Genomic DNA, 14,889 nt, shown 5'->3' on the forward strand with positions numbered 1-14,889 from the left:
TTACCATTTAACAGATTTGAGATATCTATTGTCGTTTTAGAGATAATGCAGTTTGAAATTTTGCAAGCGGCGGCAGGTATTTCTGAATCAACAACAGCTTACAACTTAAAATGTTTAAAAAATTGAAGAGGTTAACATAGTTATATGTTTGACCAAATACCAAAAAAATCCCATGCAAAAAAACACCCAAAAATCATTTTGAAATTTTCATGTTTTGCATTGACTTTGTAAGTTTCATAACTTCTATTTATATCGTTGATATTGCATCATTTTTGGCACTTTGTCAAATGGGGTCATCTGTTTATCAAATTGAAGGTCTCAATAAACTCTACTTAAAAATGAAAATTTTAAACCTCCTTTTCATCCCAGGTGGAAAGGTGGGGGTCATTTAGTGCCAAAATTCAAATTTCTCAGATGGTAAGGTTGTCGCATATCAAATGAAAGAACATAAAGCGTACATTTCAAATTTCAAATTGACGTCCCCCAAAATTGGTTGAATGGGGTCATTGAGTGCAAAAAATTAATTTTCTTTTACGACAGGGTTGTTGTATATCAAATGAAAGGTCATGATGTATACATTTGAAATATCAAATTCCCGACCTCCAAAAATTAGTTAGATGGGGTTATTAAGTGCAAAAATCAAACTTTCTAGAACATGACGTTGTCGCATATCAAATGAAAGCTCATCTACCCTGTGTAACATATATCATACTTCCGATCTTAAAAATGTAGGCGGATGAGGTCATTAAGTGTAAAAAGCGAAAAGTTTCAGAAGGTACGCTTGTTGTATATCAAACGAAAGGTCGTACAAAGTACATTACGAAAACATCACTTTTGCAGGAAAGACCTTTCAATTGTTTTACAAACAATTGAGATACTAGTAAATGTATTTACTTTTCTCAGTTTGAAACATCCAAATCAAATTCAACCAACATCTTGAAGCTATTTTAAATATTTTTTTCTCAATCAAAGTATTTCATATAGGGTAAATCAAATTATATTATCTTCTCCTCTTCAGGAGATTGGTCAAAAAATTTAAAATGATTTCTCTTACTGAAATAAAAGTTATTTTCACTTTTCCTAACTAACTTTAAAATTGAAATTTATTTCTCGATCATACATTAGAATTATTACACTGTTCTATCTGATAAAGATGATTGGTTATTTGATTACTGAAAGATTCTTTTTCTTTCCATAAAACATACCCCTATTAATATACTAAATCACTCTAAACTCACCACAATTGGAGTGCTGCCTGTGACTCATATGCCCCAACTAATAAATCTGAAAGTAAATCACATTTACAGTTACAATGACTCAACTTATTATAAATTTCTACATACTTGAATTCAATTATTCTACCTTTACCCTTACTCATAGGAATATTTTTTCGTTTTAAAACAAGCAGATTTGTGACAATAATGTTTGGCAAAAAATTACTTCAAATGTCTAAGTGTTTTTAAAAAACTGAAGTGTATGTGTTTAAGTTGTCTAAGTTAATATATTTTTAAAAACCTGAAGTGTATGTGTTTAAGTTTTCTAAGTTGAGCCTTTTAAATATACCTGTAGTGTACATGTGTTTAAGGGGGCTCGCGGGTCTAAATGAAATTTTTTATTTAATATAGGATTTCTCTATATTTTTCTATAAATGAACTTTATCTTATACTTAATAGAAAAATGAAATAAAAAAATGGGGTCACCGTTCATTTACGCTCACAATCTGCCTTCGAAAGGAGCATACATTTTTGTAAATGTCCTTTTTTTCTGTTGAACTAATAGGAGAAATAGCGGCAATATCGAAATAAAAAAATAACCAAATTACAGAAATCGCTAAAATTTTACAATTATTTAGTCTATGTACAGCTTATTCGAAAACAACAATAAAAAATATAGGTCACCGACGAGTTAAAAAAGATATTTCAATTTTTATGCCAAAAAATGGCATTTTTGCACCAAAGGGAGATAATTTGAAGCTTTTTCAATGGCATCTACATTTTAAAAGTCCGCTGGGGCCAACACGAATTGATTTTTTAGAATGATTTTTGTACCATATGATAAAGTAACAGCTACTTAAGGTAATCAATAAAATTTGTAATGAAAAATTAATGTTTAATTTTTTTCTGAAAATCTTATACCCGCGAGCCTCCTTAAGTTGTTTAAGTTGATGTCATTTTAGTATATCTGCAGTGTACAAGTGTTTAAGTTGTCAAAGTTGATGTATTTTTAATATACCTGTAATACATGAGTTTTTAAAAGTTGTTTAAGTTGATATCGTTTTAACAAGCCTGTAGTGAACATGCTGTTAAGTTGTCAACATTGTTGCCCTTTTAATATACCAGTGGTGTATATGTGTTAAGTTTTTTCTGAATAACAATTTATTAAATAATAAATTCAAACTACCTGGATACTGGTTTTTGTCTAAGTCAAGTCCTCCAGACAATGAAAATCCAAAACTTTTAACAGATGGAAAATCAGCTCCATGTATGACCTTCAATGATAAAAAAAATATGTATTAATCAATTGGGAAATACTATATAGAGGAAAGAGTTGAAATAATTTTGGAATACTGCATACACCACAAAGTCCAAATAATTACATTTCATGTATGTTTCACCAAAATCAGTTATTTTGATTTGCTAACAAAAATTGTATGTCATTCAAAAATTAGCCTTCATATCAAAATGAAATGTTACATTCATAATAACACATTCTTCCACAAAAAATTGCACATAATGAAGCACTTCCAGGCACTTCATACCACTCTTTTACATCCCAATAAAATTTCAAACTCAATACCAGACACCTTAAGGATCATTTAAGTTTGGTTGAAATCGAAGAGAAGAGTTAAGAAACCGTTCAGAGATGATGGCAATTGCTGATATTTTGCTTTTTTGACCAAATCAAATCAATATAAGTTAACACATCTGTAGGTTTCTCTTTAACCATTAATGATCTGGAAATAAACTTACTTGTGAAACTTGTGTTAAAATTCCTTTCATAGAACCATGGTATATGTATATTGCTCCTTTCCCTTCTTTGCCCCCGTATGGTGCTCCTACGGCTAAATCTGAAATAGTAATTGCCTTTAAATAAATGAAGCCATTTATATGTCTTTGGTGTAAGTTTTCTATCTTGTAAAACATTATTTAATTAAAAAAAAATCATTCATAATGTATTATTATGTTAAGCAAAATGAATCTCAGAAGTTATATACTTCTAGATGGAAATTTAAATATAATTGCATACAATTGTGCCAAAAAGAAAAGTACTCTTCAAAAAAAATCCTGATCAAACATGAATGTAAACAGAAAAGTTTAAGAACTAAACTAAAATTAAGTATTCTTTTCAAAGATAATGTTTTTATGTATGTTTTTCTTTTTAAATCTAATATCTAACCTTTATAACCATCATAATTTATATCACCAAGTCCTGTTAAAGCAGCTCCAAACCGAGATTTAGCATCTTGTCCTTCTAATATATCATATCGTTTCTTTGGATTAAATTCTCTCTGAAAATAAACCACTTTCTTATCACATAGAGCCAGGCCAAGATTTCATATGAAAAACATACTAAAACATAAATACAGATTGCAATGTAAATGTAAATAATTTTCACAGGTTCTTATTTTCCCCAGTTGATGCTTAAACTTTCTCTGCAGTTATTGAACAATAAATATGCCACCCACACTATAACTGTAGAAAAATTACATACCTGCCAACTTTTCAAAATCCCCATGGGGGTTCTGCGTGAAAGATGGATCTTATAATTCTAAAAAACCTTCAAGGAGGCCTTCAAATGTATATTAATGTTGTTTTTTGGCTTATTCACACTATTAAAGCCTATAGCATTGTAAAATTAACTGTTTTGTTTAAAATTGTACACGAAATTGCTCTTACAAAGTTTCCATTTGGGTGCTTTCATGGGGGAAATCCCCCGCAAATAGTGACAGTTGGCAGGTATGAAATTATGCATTCTACAAATTGTTTGTGTGGCAAATGTTTTGCACATTTTAAGTGATTGTGAATAATGCAAAAATATACCTGTATGAAACTTTCTACAGTGATTTGCTTTAGAAATCTTTATTAAAAATTATATAATATACTTGTCCAGTGAAACCTGTCTAAACCTATCTTGCATAAACTGAAAACCTCTCGTAACCAAACATGTTCCTAATTCTAGTCATACCAAATGTGAACCTGATTGAACCAACATCTGTCAAATCAGAAACAAAATCTAAAGTCCTGAAGAGGTTCAGTTTAGACAGGTTTCACTGTATAACCATACAGTATTTACCTCAGGTCCAATAATAACAGAGAAATATATGGCATTTATGTATTTGCCTTACAAAGCCTATTCCTAGTGAAATCTACAGGGTACCACGGCAACACATATATCAGGAAATACACTAACCTGTCTATTTTGGTAGTACACATAGACTCTCCCAGTATCATAGCTATGTACAGAGGTGTAATTTGAATACAGTGGTGCTCCAACAATAATATCATCAAGGCTGCAAAAAAAAATGGGAAAGATTAGAGTGTGCACATTGTTAAAATATACTTAAATCATGTATTGACTGTGAAATAGGTTAAATTATATTTAAAGCTATCTAATATCTACCTACTACAGTGGCTCATCCCTACTACCGGTAATCATTTCATAGTAAGTCATCCTACCTGTGTCGATTACCTGTATGCCACAAAGATTTAACATACAATTCAATTTTTACAACAAGTTTCAAGGACTTGGCCAAAATTTGTTCCTCTTACCTGAAAATTGTTTGTAATCTTAACAGGTTGAATAGTTAATATGCTTAATTTGTTAATTCATCATCAAACGAATCTAAGTAATACCATTAATATAAACAATTTCTCACAAAAAATATTTAAACTAAGATCAAATATCTCCCAGAAAAATTTTGTAGTACACATCAGCTGATTACGCCATATGTTTATGTATATTACATAATATCAGTAAGATTCCCACATCTTACACAATCTGGCAGGAACATCAAAATTCCAGGCAATTTATTGCTTTATAACATTTATTTCTGCTTTGATAAAACATTAACTTAAATGTATTAGTAGAATAACATAATAAGAATGTTATAGGCAATGCATTAACAAAACAAAGACCAACATTTTAATGGAACCATAAGTCTTTGAACATCTCATTTCTGTATACATTGTTGTTATGAGATTATATACCAACTTGTGACTACTCAATCATTTAACATTTAATAAGCTATGCTTCCAACTAATTCTTCTTAAACTGCTATAACATTTTCAAAAGTCTTTAGTCTACTACATGTAATTGGCTCTCAGTAACTATGTGTACTCTTAGATCAGAAATTTGTGTATTTTGTCTATATGTTAGTTATTTGTTTGAGCTTCTTGCCAATTAAGTTAGTCAAGCCAATCCTATTTTTTAAAGTTTGTTCTTATGTTTTTCTGTTACAACACTGTGCCGGAAGAGAGGAGACTTGAATGATTACAAACATGTTGAGCTCTGTTACATTCATGGGCAAGACTTCAATTGGTTGCTCTGTGTGAAACTGGTGCTTGTGTGTTTATAGACAAATGTGTCTGCAACCCAAGCTTTAACTTTCAAGCCTCTTCAAGTTCAGTCTGTTGTAAAATTCATACTTACTTGTTACCATCCAAGTCCTGTACAGCTAAGGCATAACCAAAGTAGGCTCCAACCTAAACAAGACAAAAACATTAAGCATATATAAACAATAATACATGTAGTTATTATAATACAATGTATATCAATTTACAACTGGTTTCTGTGAGTTACAGTCTGTTTTAATGTTTAATAAACATGTTGGTGTATACCATTTATACTTTTAGTTCATAACTTTGTATATAAATCAGGTAGTTAGTTTTTTCATTTAAATTGTTTTATGTTTGTCATGTCTGGACCTTTTATAGCTTGCTATGCAGCATGATGTTTAGTATTCTTCACTTAGGCCAGTTGATACATTTAAAAATTTAATTAATCATCTGTATTGGGTGGTGACTGGGGTTTTGATGAAACGTTCTGCATATCAATTCAAGCATTCATTTTAACAAGGGACATAGGTAGGAAAAAATTGGTTGATTTTATATGGAATCACGGAAGCATGACTGGAGCGGGTCCTATCTTAGAGCAGTCAGTAGGTCCCTCTATAGGAAATTTCTTGATTTGCCACTGAGGGAACTCAAGTATTTAGGACAAATTTTGCAGCTGATAACAAAGAGCTTTGATGTTATTTTTCAATTTTATTTCAAATGTGGCAATCAATTCAATGAATATGAAGGAAACATATTTATTATAAAAGATAACAAACAGATGGCAGACTAGATTCAAGACTTTTCAGTAACTGAGGACCATAATCATCTGTGTTCAACACATTTTGAGAAATAAAAAATTTGAAGGTGTACGGTCCTCTCCAAAAATCATCTCATTCTCTTTGAAAAACACTGAATACACATTAAATAGTGAAAGATTGATGTTAAAAGCACTTAATTTTTGTATTGAGAAAAACTGCTATTCAGCTAAATTGCATCACTTAAGATAAGTATTTATTACAGAAAGCTGTTATATAGATTAATTTCAATGCTGAATTCCTGATTCTGACTTAATAATCTGCTATTTTAAGTTGACCTACAAAGATACTGATATTTACTTATCTTTTATACAGAAAATTATGAATTCTGCACATTTCATTATTGATGAAAGTATAGTAGGCTTTATAAAACCAAAATATTCTGTTGTAGCAGAGCCTTAATATTTATGCAAATACAAACAGAATGTGTCCATGTAACACAGATACCATATATATATCATCATGTTAGGTAGAAAGACTAAATGAAGTTGGTCAATTTCAACCTGTATTTGTGAATAGTGGCGCCTAACAACATTTCTAAGGTAGAGCTTTATTTAAGTTTATGTAATTAGAATTTTTTTAGATATATATATATATCTACAATTTGGAAAATAAAGTATCTTATATACAGACAAATTTCAAATCATTACAAAACAATAGTAATCGTAATCATAAGATGTGGTCCAAATGTATGATTGCCAATGAGACAACTTTGATACCGAGATGATTAACAGCCATTTCAATGATAGTTGCTTGTTTCTGAGAAGATTGTTGTTTCACATACATTTCTCCAACATGAAAAAAGTATAATAGTACAATAGATAGTTGTAGTATTACATCATGAAGAATGACAGAATTATTCTATAAATAACCTAAGAATCTACAATGATCCATAAATAAAGATTCTTGGTGCCAAGTCGTTAAAGATGTCTGTCAGTAGATATGTCTTGTTCAGTAAACAGGTATCCAAATAAATAACAATAAAAATATCACTAATGCAGATATACTATACAGTTTTTTGTGTGAGGTGGTTACCCTTTCTCCTACAGCATCTATCTATAATCTTACTATCAACTTTCCATTATACTATTAAACATAACACTACCAAAAATAAGGAAAATCTGATAATGAACTCGAGCAGTACACAAAGAAAAGTTCTCAACCAAATATCTGGGATTTCTACCACAAATTACTGATGCCACACACCTTTCAAAGTCTTTGACACAACAATCTTATCTCCAATGACTCCACTTCGCTAAGCATTCCTTATTAGAAGTGACTGTAGTAAGGTGGTTCAGAAATTTGACTGGAGACAAGGAGGTGAATGAGGAGATGGGTCAAAATTGTCTACTAAACATTTAATGATAATTAATCAACATAATTTTCTTTGCAAAAATGAAGAGAAAAAAAAGGTAGTTCCCATTGTGAATATATTGAAAACATGTACTTAATCAAATTGGTTTAAGTGTTACTTTAATCTTTCAACAACTTATATTCTCTTAATTTCTCAAGTTTAATTTAGAGAATTTATTTTAGGCACCATTACAACAATTAATCAAAACATTTTCTTAATATTTCCAAAGAAAATACCCATTAAATAAATCTAGGTAAAGAATCTAACTGATAATTTCTTTGTATTAGAAGAGGGCTATTAAAATTCCTATAGAAAACTTCTTCCTCATAAAATTGGCTGTATAATGAAACACAGATTCCTTTCTTCTAGAAATCCAGTGACTTTGTTTGATTATTTTGCATCATCAGCCTGTAACTGATTACCTAACACAAGTCTATCATAAACAGAAAATTAAGTAACAAGTTCTGGACAATTTCCAAACTTATATACTGAATATGTATATCTGTCTTACTGCATGTAATTAATCTTATTTAAATTCAAAACTAGTATTAAATTACATTAATTTTCTAATGAGAACACTTCTAACATAAAAGAGGATATAGTTGAACTTCAACTTTATCCAGTTTTAAGATGACAAGGCCACAGTTTATAGAGATCAATTCAACACTGTGAAAAAGGCAAGCTAAGTGCTTCCTTTAGAAATATGAATGGTATATATCTCTTATTATTTAAAGTAACAGCAAACTCCATTACTGAATTAATTGGTTTTATACAAAAACACCAAATGAAAAATCATCAATTCACTAAAGGTTCATCTACACCATAACTTGTAACCACAATCAAACTTGCCAAGAAAAAAATCCAATTTAAGGATAAATTCTAGGAGAGGAAGACAATTATTCTTTGTCTATCCTTGTGATTTTCAAATTATATATTATGATTGATGGAATACTGATATTACAATCAAAATACACTAGCTTTACTTTTTCTATTCAGATGAACTTGTTAAACCATTTATTGTAGCAGACCTTAAACTAGTGGAACTAAATTAATACTCCATCAACCTTTTCAAATTTATTGAATATCCCAAGATTTTGTTGCTCTGAAATTATTCAATTGTTTAAAAAAAAATACCTCTATCAATCTGACATTCAATGTCATGGGTAATAATTATTATATCTACTACCCATGTAACCTTGACCTTCATTATGACTTTTGATGAATGTCATTGGCAATGATTTGGGAAGTTTCACTGAGATTCAGGCAAACTGATGAAAAAAATCATCCAGGAACTACCTCACTTGATGCAAACAAGTTACTGGTATGAAAAGATATAGCCAAACACTCTTTTAATTAGCTGTGTAACTGACCTTCAAGTTAGCAGTCAGAGACTTTTACATCATGCCACTGGTTACTCACCTGTTCTCCTGTTATATTTCTAATGATAACTAGATCTTGTTTGTAGATTGTTATCTGAAAAACATTAACATAGATGCTCTGTGTAAGATATTCAACACAATTACTGTCTTTTGATGAGGAAAATCTGTGGTTTTATTTACTTTAAAGAAGCTCAATAAAGCTTAAGTAAATACATAAATTACTTAATTTACGAAATTAAAATATGATATTTGTTAGTTCTTAACCGACCCTTACAAAGCATTTTTTGCACATTTAGTCATTAATCTAATATGTAATGTTATGCCATTCCCTGCAATCTTCTGATAATACATACTTATATCAGTTTTCACAAAATTTTAATAATCAAAACATTTTGTGATTGTGGTCCATGAACTAAAATAAAGCTGAAGATGACATTCATTACATAATTACCTGTCCTCGTAGAAGTTCTGCTCTAGGCACTCCAACAATATATTCTGAAACAAAAAGGAAATTGTTGTTGATACTTCAACAGTTATATTATACTCTCAGACCTGTTCTTAGTGTTGTTATGTACCTGTCCAAGTCCATCCTGGGTTTTTTTGTCAGATTTATTCTATTTTGTTTCTATCTGATGAGATAAACCTTTTTCAACTGTTTTATTTATAGTTTGTTCTTATGTTGTACTGTTACAAAACTGTTCCTGGTAAGAGGGGGTTGGTGCCTTCAAATTAGTATAACCCTGCTACATTCTGTATGTGCCTATCCCTAAATCAGAAGGCTGTACCATGACCTATAGTTGTTAATTATCGTGTCCATTTGGTCTCTTGTAGAGCGTTGTCTCCTTGGCAATTAAACATCTTATTATTTTTTTTACATATAATGCTAAATGCTCTGAATTTCAAGAAAAGCCACTTATAGTCTTGAATTTGAGAAATTCCAGTTATCTATTTTTAATTTTTTTTTTTCAGGTTTTTTCCAAGATTGCTGAAACCAATTAAAATTATGTTGCACATGTAATTATGTGTATGAGTGTTTCCAAATAAAGTATATTGTTATTGTTATTGAAAAGTAAAGGTTAATTCGATTGACTTACCCTGGTCAGCATCTTCATTAAAATTCCCCACAGCAGAAGAATATCCTAATAGTATACAAAAAAATGATTAGCTGTTTTATTAATCAAATTTCTAGGTTTACATCTAACTTATTGATTGTTGGTTGCTTAACGTCTAGTGGCAAATATTTCATGCATGTTCAGGACAATACATCAAACTTAAAATAATACATTTACCATTACATCTTACATAATTTGAAAAATATTTGAACAAAGCTAAAGAATACAGATACATGTACTGTTAAAGGGAAAATTCGCGATTTTTTACTTATGGTTTAAATATGTTCATTATGACAAAATATATATATTCACAAAGTTTTATCGCTATATGTCCAGTAATAAAGGAGAAATTCAACAATGAATGAAATTTTTTTAACTACTTCCTGTAGGTCGTGACGTTTTCTCCTGGTTTTTGCATGCCGGGATTTAAAATACAATCAGTAAAAGTCTTGGTTTTTAATGATATTTAAACGTAATCGTAAGCGCGCCGATGACTTATGGTTTATCTAATAAACATCCGATAATAAGAAGATAAGACGCACAGACGTGCAATTGTACACATTCATGAGATAAATTTTCTATGTTAAACGTATATATTCGAATTATTTTAGTAGACAACCAAAAAAGTTATAAATTTATTAATTAATGCATTTTCGGACTGATATATGAGGTGAACAAATTAAAGTACAATAATCTGTAAAGACAATATGTTGGTGTACTCTTATTGACCATTTACTATCTCTGCTTTGACTAGATTTATACGATGTGTGTATTCACGGTTCTGTGGCAAATTGAATACTCTTAGATGGCTTGTTGAAAGATAAATTGTTATTTGCACTTCGGTATTTAACCACGCCTCTAGGGCACACCTTGCCAGGTGTGACTGTCTATTCGGATCAGTGGATTATAAAACAAGGGAGCATTCAATATACACATCTATAATACTAATTTAAGTTTCAAGTTTGTTACAAATAAAAATAGATCGCCGTGGAATTATTTAATTATATTTGCTGTATCATTTATTTCAATTCAAATAAATTAATTTACTAAGTAATAAAATTTAAACAATTTTCGGTTAAGACCGTAAACTTAATTCATGTGTCAGAATGAAATGATATACACCTCTTGTCCTTGATGTATGTCTCATTAAAAAGGGGGAATTAGAAATAGCTTTACCAAAGCATTTTGATTTTCTTTATTAGGCAAAAAATGTACGAGAACACTTACATTTAGACTTTTGAAAGCCATGTATTAATGTATATCTGAAACTATCTGAAGATAAGTAGATAAATCTACCGAAGCGGAGTATAATATGTACGAACAAAGAAAAATACTTTTGTTTTTAAATCTTTGCACATTCATGATTAATTATTGTTATCTATTACTCATTCAATTACTTAATTGGTACCTAAAATATGTCTACCGCTTGGCATTAAAACTCGGTGTAGTAGGAAGGGTTTTATTACATATACTAGATTATATTATTTGGATGAGGATTTGAGCTATCCTATAAAACACATTTATTAGTTAACTACATTCGAGCCCAAAAGATATTAACTTAAATGATTCAATTAACTTTACTCACATATTACTTATATTTCTATCTTATGATTTTTGCGTGCTTGTTTTTATAGAACAGTTTATATATGGTCCAAAAATTTATCATAAAATCATAAATAAAAATATCTTGTTCGGAGAATGATAGTACTATAACAGTGGTTCCAGTCAGTCAAAAGAGTCAGATTTTGACGAGTATGGTCATATTGGGTACGCACTAGAGCCAGGGTATACCGAAGAACAGCTCCATAAAATGGAAGCTGCAGAAAGTTCCCGAAATCAAGATATCCTTAGCAACCATCGCTAGTTTTTAAAACACAGATTGGTGTTCGTGTACTAACTGCATACTTATGCCGTTATTAACGGAATGTCTATGTTGCCACTAATTTACTCTCTTTGATCGTAATATTGAATTGGGTGAATGCATAAGTAACAGCATCGATTTCATAACAGTTTGTCTGAACCCGGTTGTTCTTGAAACTAACTATATAAGTTTTTTTTAAGTACAATCGTATTCATATTATACATGTTAAATGAATGAACAAATATTAAACCTATCTGTTTATTGTTTTCCGTCCATGTCTGCTCATCGCCAGAAATAAAGTTTGTCGCACGAAAAAATGGTGTTAATTCCAGAGTCAAAATTTAAAGAACTTATTTTCCATGTTTTCTGGTATTGTTCGAAAGAGAATTGACCTAACAGAAGAATTACTATCTTAGGCTGTCAGTAACACATGTAGAGTAGTGGGTCGTTGTTGGACATGCAAATCTTATAAAGTGTATCATCTGTTAAATTTGCAGGTCACTGAAAGGGGAAGTTCCATACGGAAGTAGGTTTTGAGATTGATTTTTTTTTATATCCAGTGACACATTTTACATGCGTATTCTTGAACGTTTGATACATCATTTACTCTCAAATTGCAAAAAACGAAAACTTCCATTTGTATTTATAGTATTTGTTGAAATAGTCCTCGTCTCACAACGTATAATACTCTATCTATTTGACCAACGATGTTCAAAAACAAAAGACCGCGAATTTTATGTCATCTTTCCCTATTTTTGAATGTAACTTATAAGGCTGTTCAACTGGCAAGAATACCGCCAGAGACATATATACATGTCTCTGATACCGCTAAAGCGAACAAGCAGTTTATTCTTTAAATTGCTATCATATCACGGCAAGAAAGAAAATAAATCCCGAAATTGATTTGAAACTTTAATACTCAATAGTTTTCCTAGAAAATACTCACACCCCTTTGGGATTATTAGTGTACGTCCAGTTGCATATATTTTACATGAATGTCGGAACAATTGTGATGATGACGAATTTCTTCCTTTATTCGAGAACAATCTAATTGATACATAAAACTGGGATTTTACTATGTTCATAACTTCGATGAACCAAAGCAAGATATATATCGACCTGTATTTAAATCAAACTGGTTCTCTTCTTCTTCTTCTTCTTCTTCTTCTTTTGGTATACAATATAGTCTGATACATGTATATATTTTAAATTGCACTATAGTTCCGTAACTTTCTATCCAGGCGTATAAGCCAACATCGACAAGTGCGTACATTTTTTAAATCAATATTTTTGGTATGTACCAGTCTGCCCTTTACTATAATTGACAAATTACATTTTCCCAAATTAACCCTCGGAAAAAATATGTATATAGATTTTTATTTCTTCAAATCTTTTTTTTTTTTTGTGGTATTTTTTATATTTTCATAAATAATATTCTTTACACCAGAAATGTTATTTATAAACAAGCGTACGAGTTAAATTATTGGCATCATATCACTTTCGGACACACAAGACAGAGATGTGTATTATACACCTGATAGTTCAAAATGGAAAGTTATAAGTCTGCCGTGTACACTGATCAATACCTACAGAAGTGAAACGATGCATGAACTTGCAAGCCCGACAGGAAATCGCTTGAATACCCGGACGTGTCACCTGAGTCCTCACACCCCTCACAATACCTTTGGGAGTAATACCTTTAGCCATGCTGGTGATCAGATGAGGAAAGATCCGAATTTATTTGAATAAAGTTTATTACTTTAAAGAATTATGAACGAATTAGATTTTTGAAAACAATTTTCACGGAACACTTATTTATTATTTGAACTGTGACTCTTTAACTAATTCCAATATTTTAAACAGTTTAAAAATAACAGATATATGATAATGGTCATTTAAAAAAAAATAAGAACATTTTCCGTATCAAGTTTATAGTTAGTCAGATAAACAATCGTACGATTGACAAGATATCGACACGCAATTACGACTACATCGGTTACTGTAGTTTTGGTCCTTTGTGTTTTATAGACATATCGTGATTACAATCGTAGAAGATGACAAGATGGCGGAGCGTAGAAAATTGATACTCAAATTTTAAAATCGATGTTGATCTCTTATCTAGCGGAATAAAACTTTAATATCTATAAATTTGAGCCTTTTTATACAGAATGGACATAATATCAATTTTTGATTTTTTTGCGAAGTTTCCCTTTAAATATCAAACTTATTTGGGCTTAATTGGATTTAAAGTCATATCAGTAGTAATAGAAGTGAAGAAATCAGTCATTATATCACATAATTTCAATAAAATGCTAGTCATTATTTAAGAAAAGATATCAATCATTTAAAATAAACAGTTTGAAAGCTATTGAGATCATCCCACTAGACTTATGTGTAATATAAATTTCTCTACACTATGTAAACCCTCCATCATGTCATGCATGTACAGCAACAGTGACACATCATAAATGTTAATCAGAGTAAATTTCTATCAGGTAATAACACCTACATGTGAATGTGGTTTTTTTTAATTTCATAAACATTATTCTGCAGCTTCCCTCACATATTGTAACATATCAAAGTCTCTTTTCACAAAAAAATCTAACCATTACGATCGTAAGATATAATGAAATGTAAATGACTAACAAGTATTTTTATTTGTAAGTTTTTTTGAGAAAAGAGTTGCTGTTTTTTTTATAACAAGCTTATTCCTCTTGTCACTGCCTGAACAAAGACAATTCTGACTCCGAAAAGTAATTGATGTTGACATCTTATGATCTGCATCAAGTATTGCATAAAGCTAAGTTATCTCC

The 14,889-nt window shown here is 30.4% G+C and overlaps 1 protein-coding gene across 3 annotated transcripts in view; it reads right to left on the reverse strand.

The window, feature by feature from the left end:
* Positions 1 to 14,889, reverse strand: part of LOC143064822 (integrin alpha-8-like) — a 70,795-nt gene that overhangs the window by 24,852 nt on the left and 31,054 nt on the right. For all 3 annotated transcript variants that reach the window (XM_076237947.1, XM_076237948.1, XM_076237949.1), the window contains 9 exons: positions 10,198 to 10,242; positions 9,555 to 9,598; positions 9,144 to 9,197; positions 5,650 to 5,702; positions 4,411 to 4,510; positions 3,397 to 3,508; positions 2,970 to 3,067; positions 2,401 to 2,488; positions 1,239 to 1,284 (listed from right to left, as the gene is read on the reverse strand). In XM_076237947.1, coding sequence (XP_076094062.1) covers positions 1,239 to 1,284; positions 2,401 to 2,488; positions 2,970 to 3,067; positions 3,397 to 3,508; positions 4,411 to 4,510; positions 5,650 to 5,702; positions 9,144 to 9,197; positions 9,555 to 9,598; positions 10,198 to 10,242 — 640 coding nt within the window. The remainder of the gene's footprint in view (positions 1 to 1,238; positions 1,285 to 2,400; positions 2,489 to 2,969; positions 3,068 to 3,396; positions 3,509 to 4,410; positions 4,511 to 5,649; positions 5,703 to 9,143; positions 9,198 to 9,554; positions 9,599 to 10,197; positions 10,243 to 14,889) is intronic.

This window comes from Mytilus galloprovincialis, chromosome 2 (assembly GCF_965363235.1).
Source record: "Mytilus galloprovincialis chromosome 2, xbMytGall1.hap1.1, whole genome shotgun sequence".
Lineage (NCBI taxonomy): Eukaryota > Metazoa > Mollusca > Bivalvia > Mytilida > Mytilidae > Mytilus > Mytilus galloprovincialis.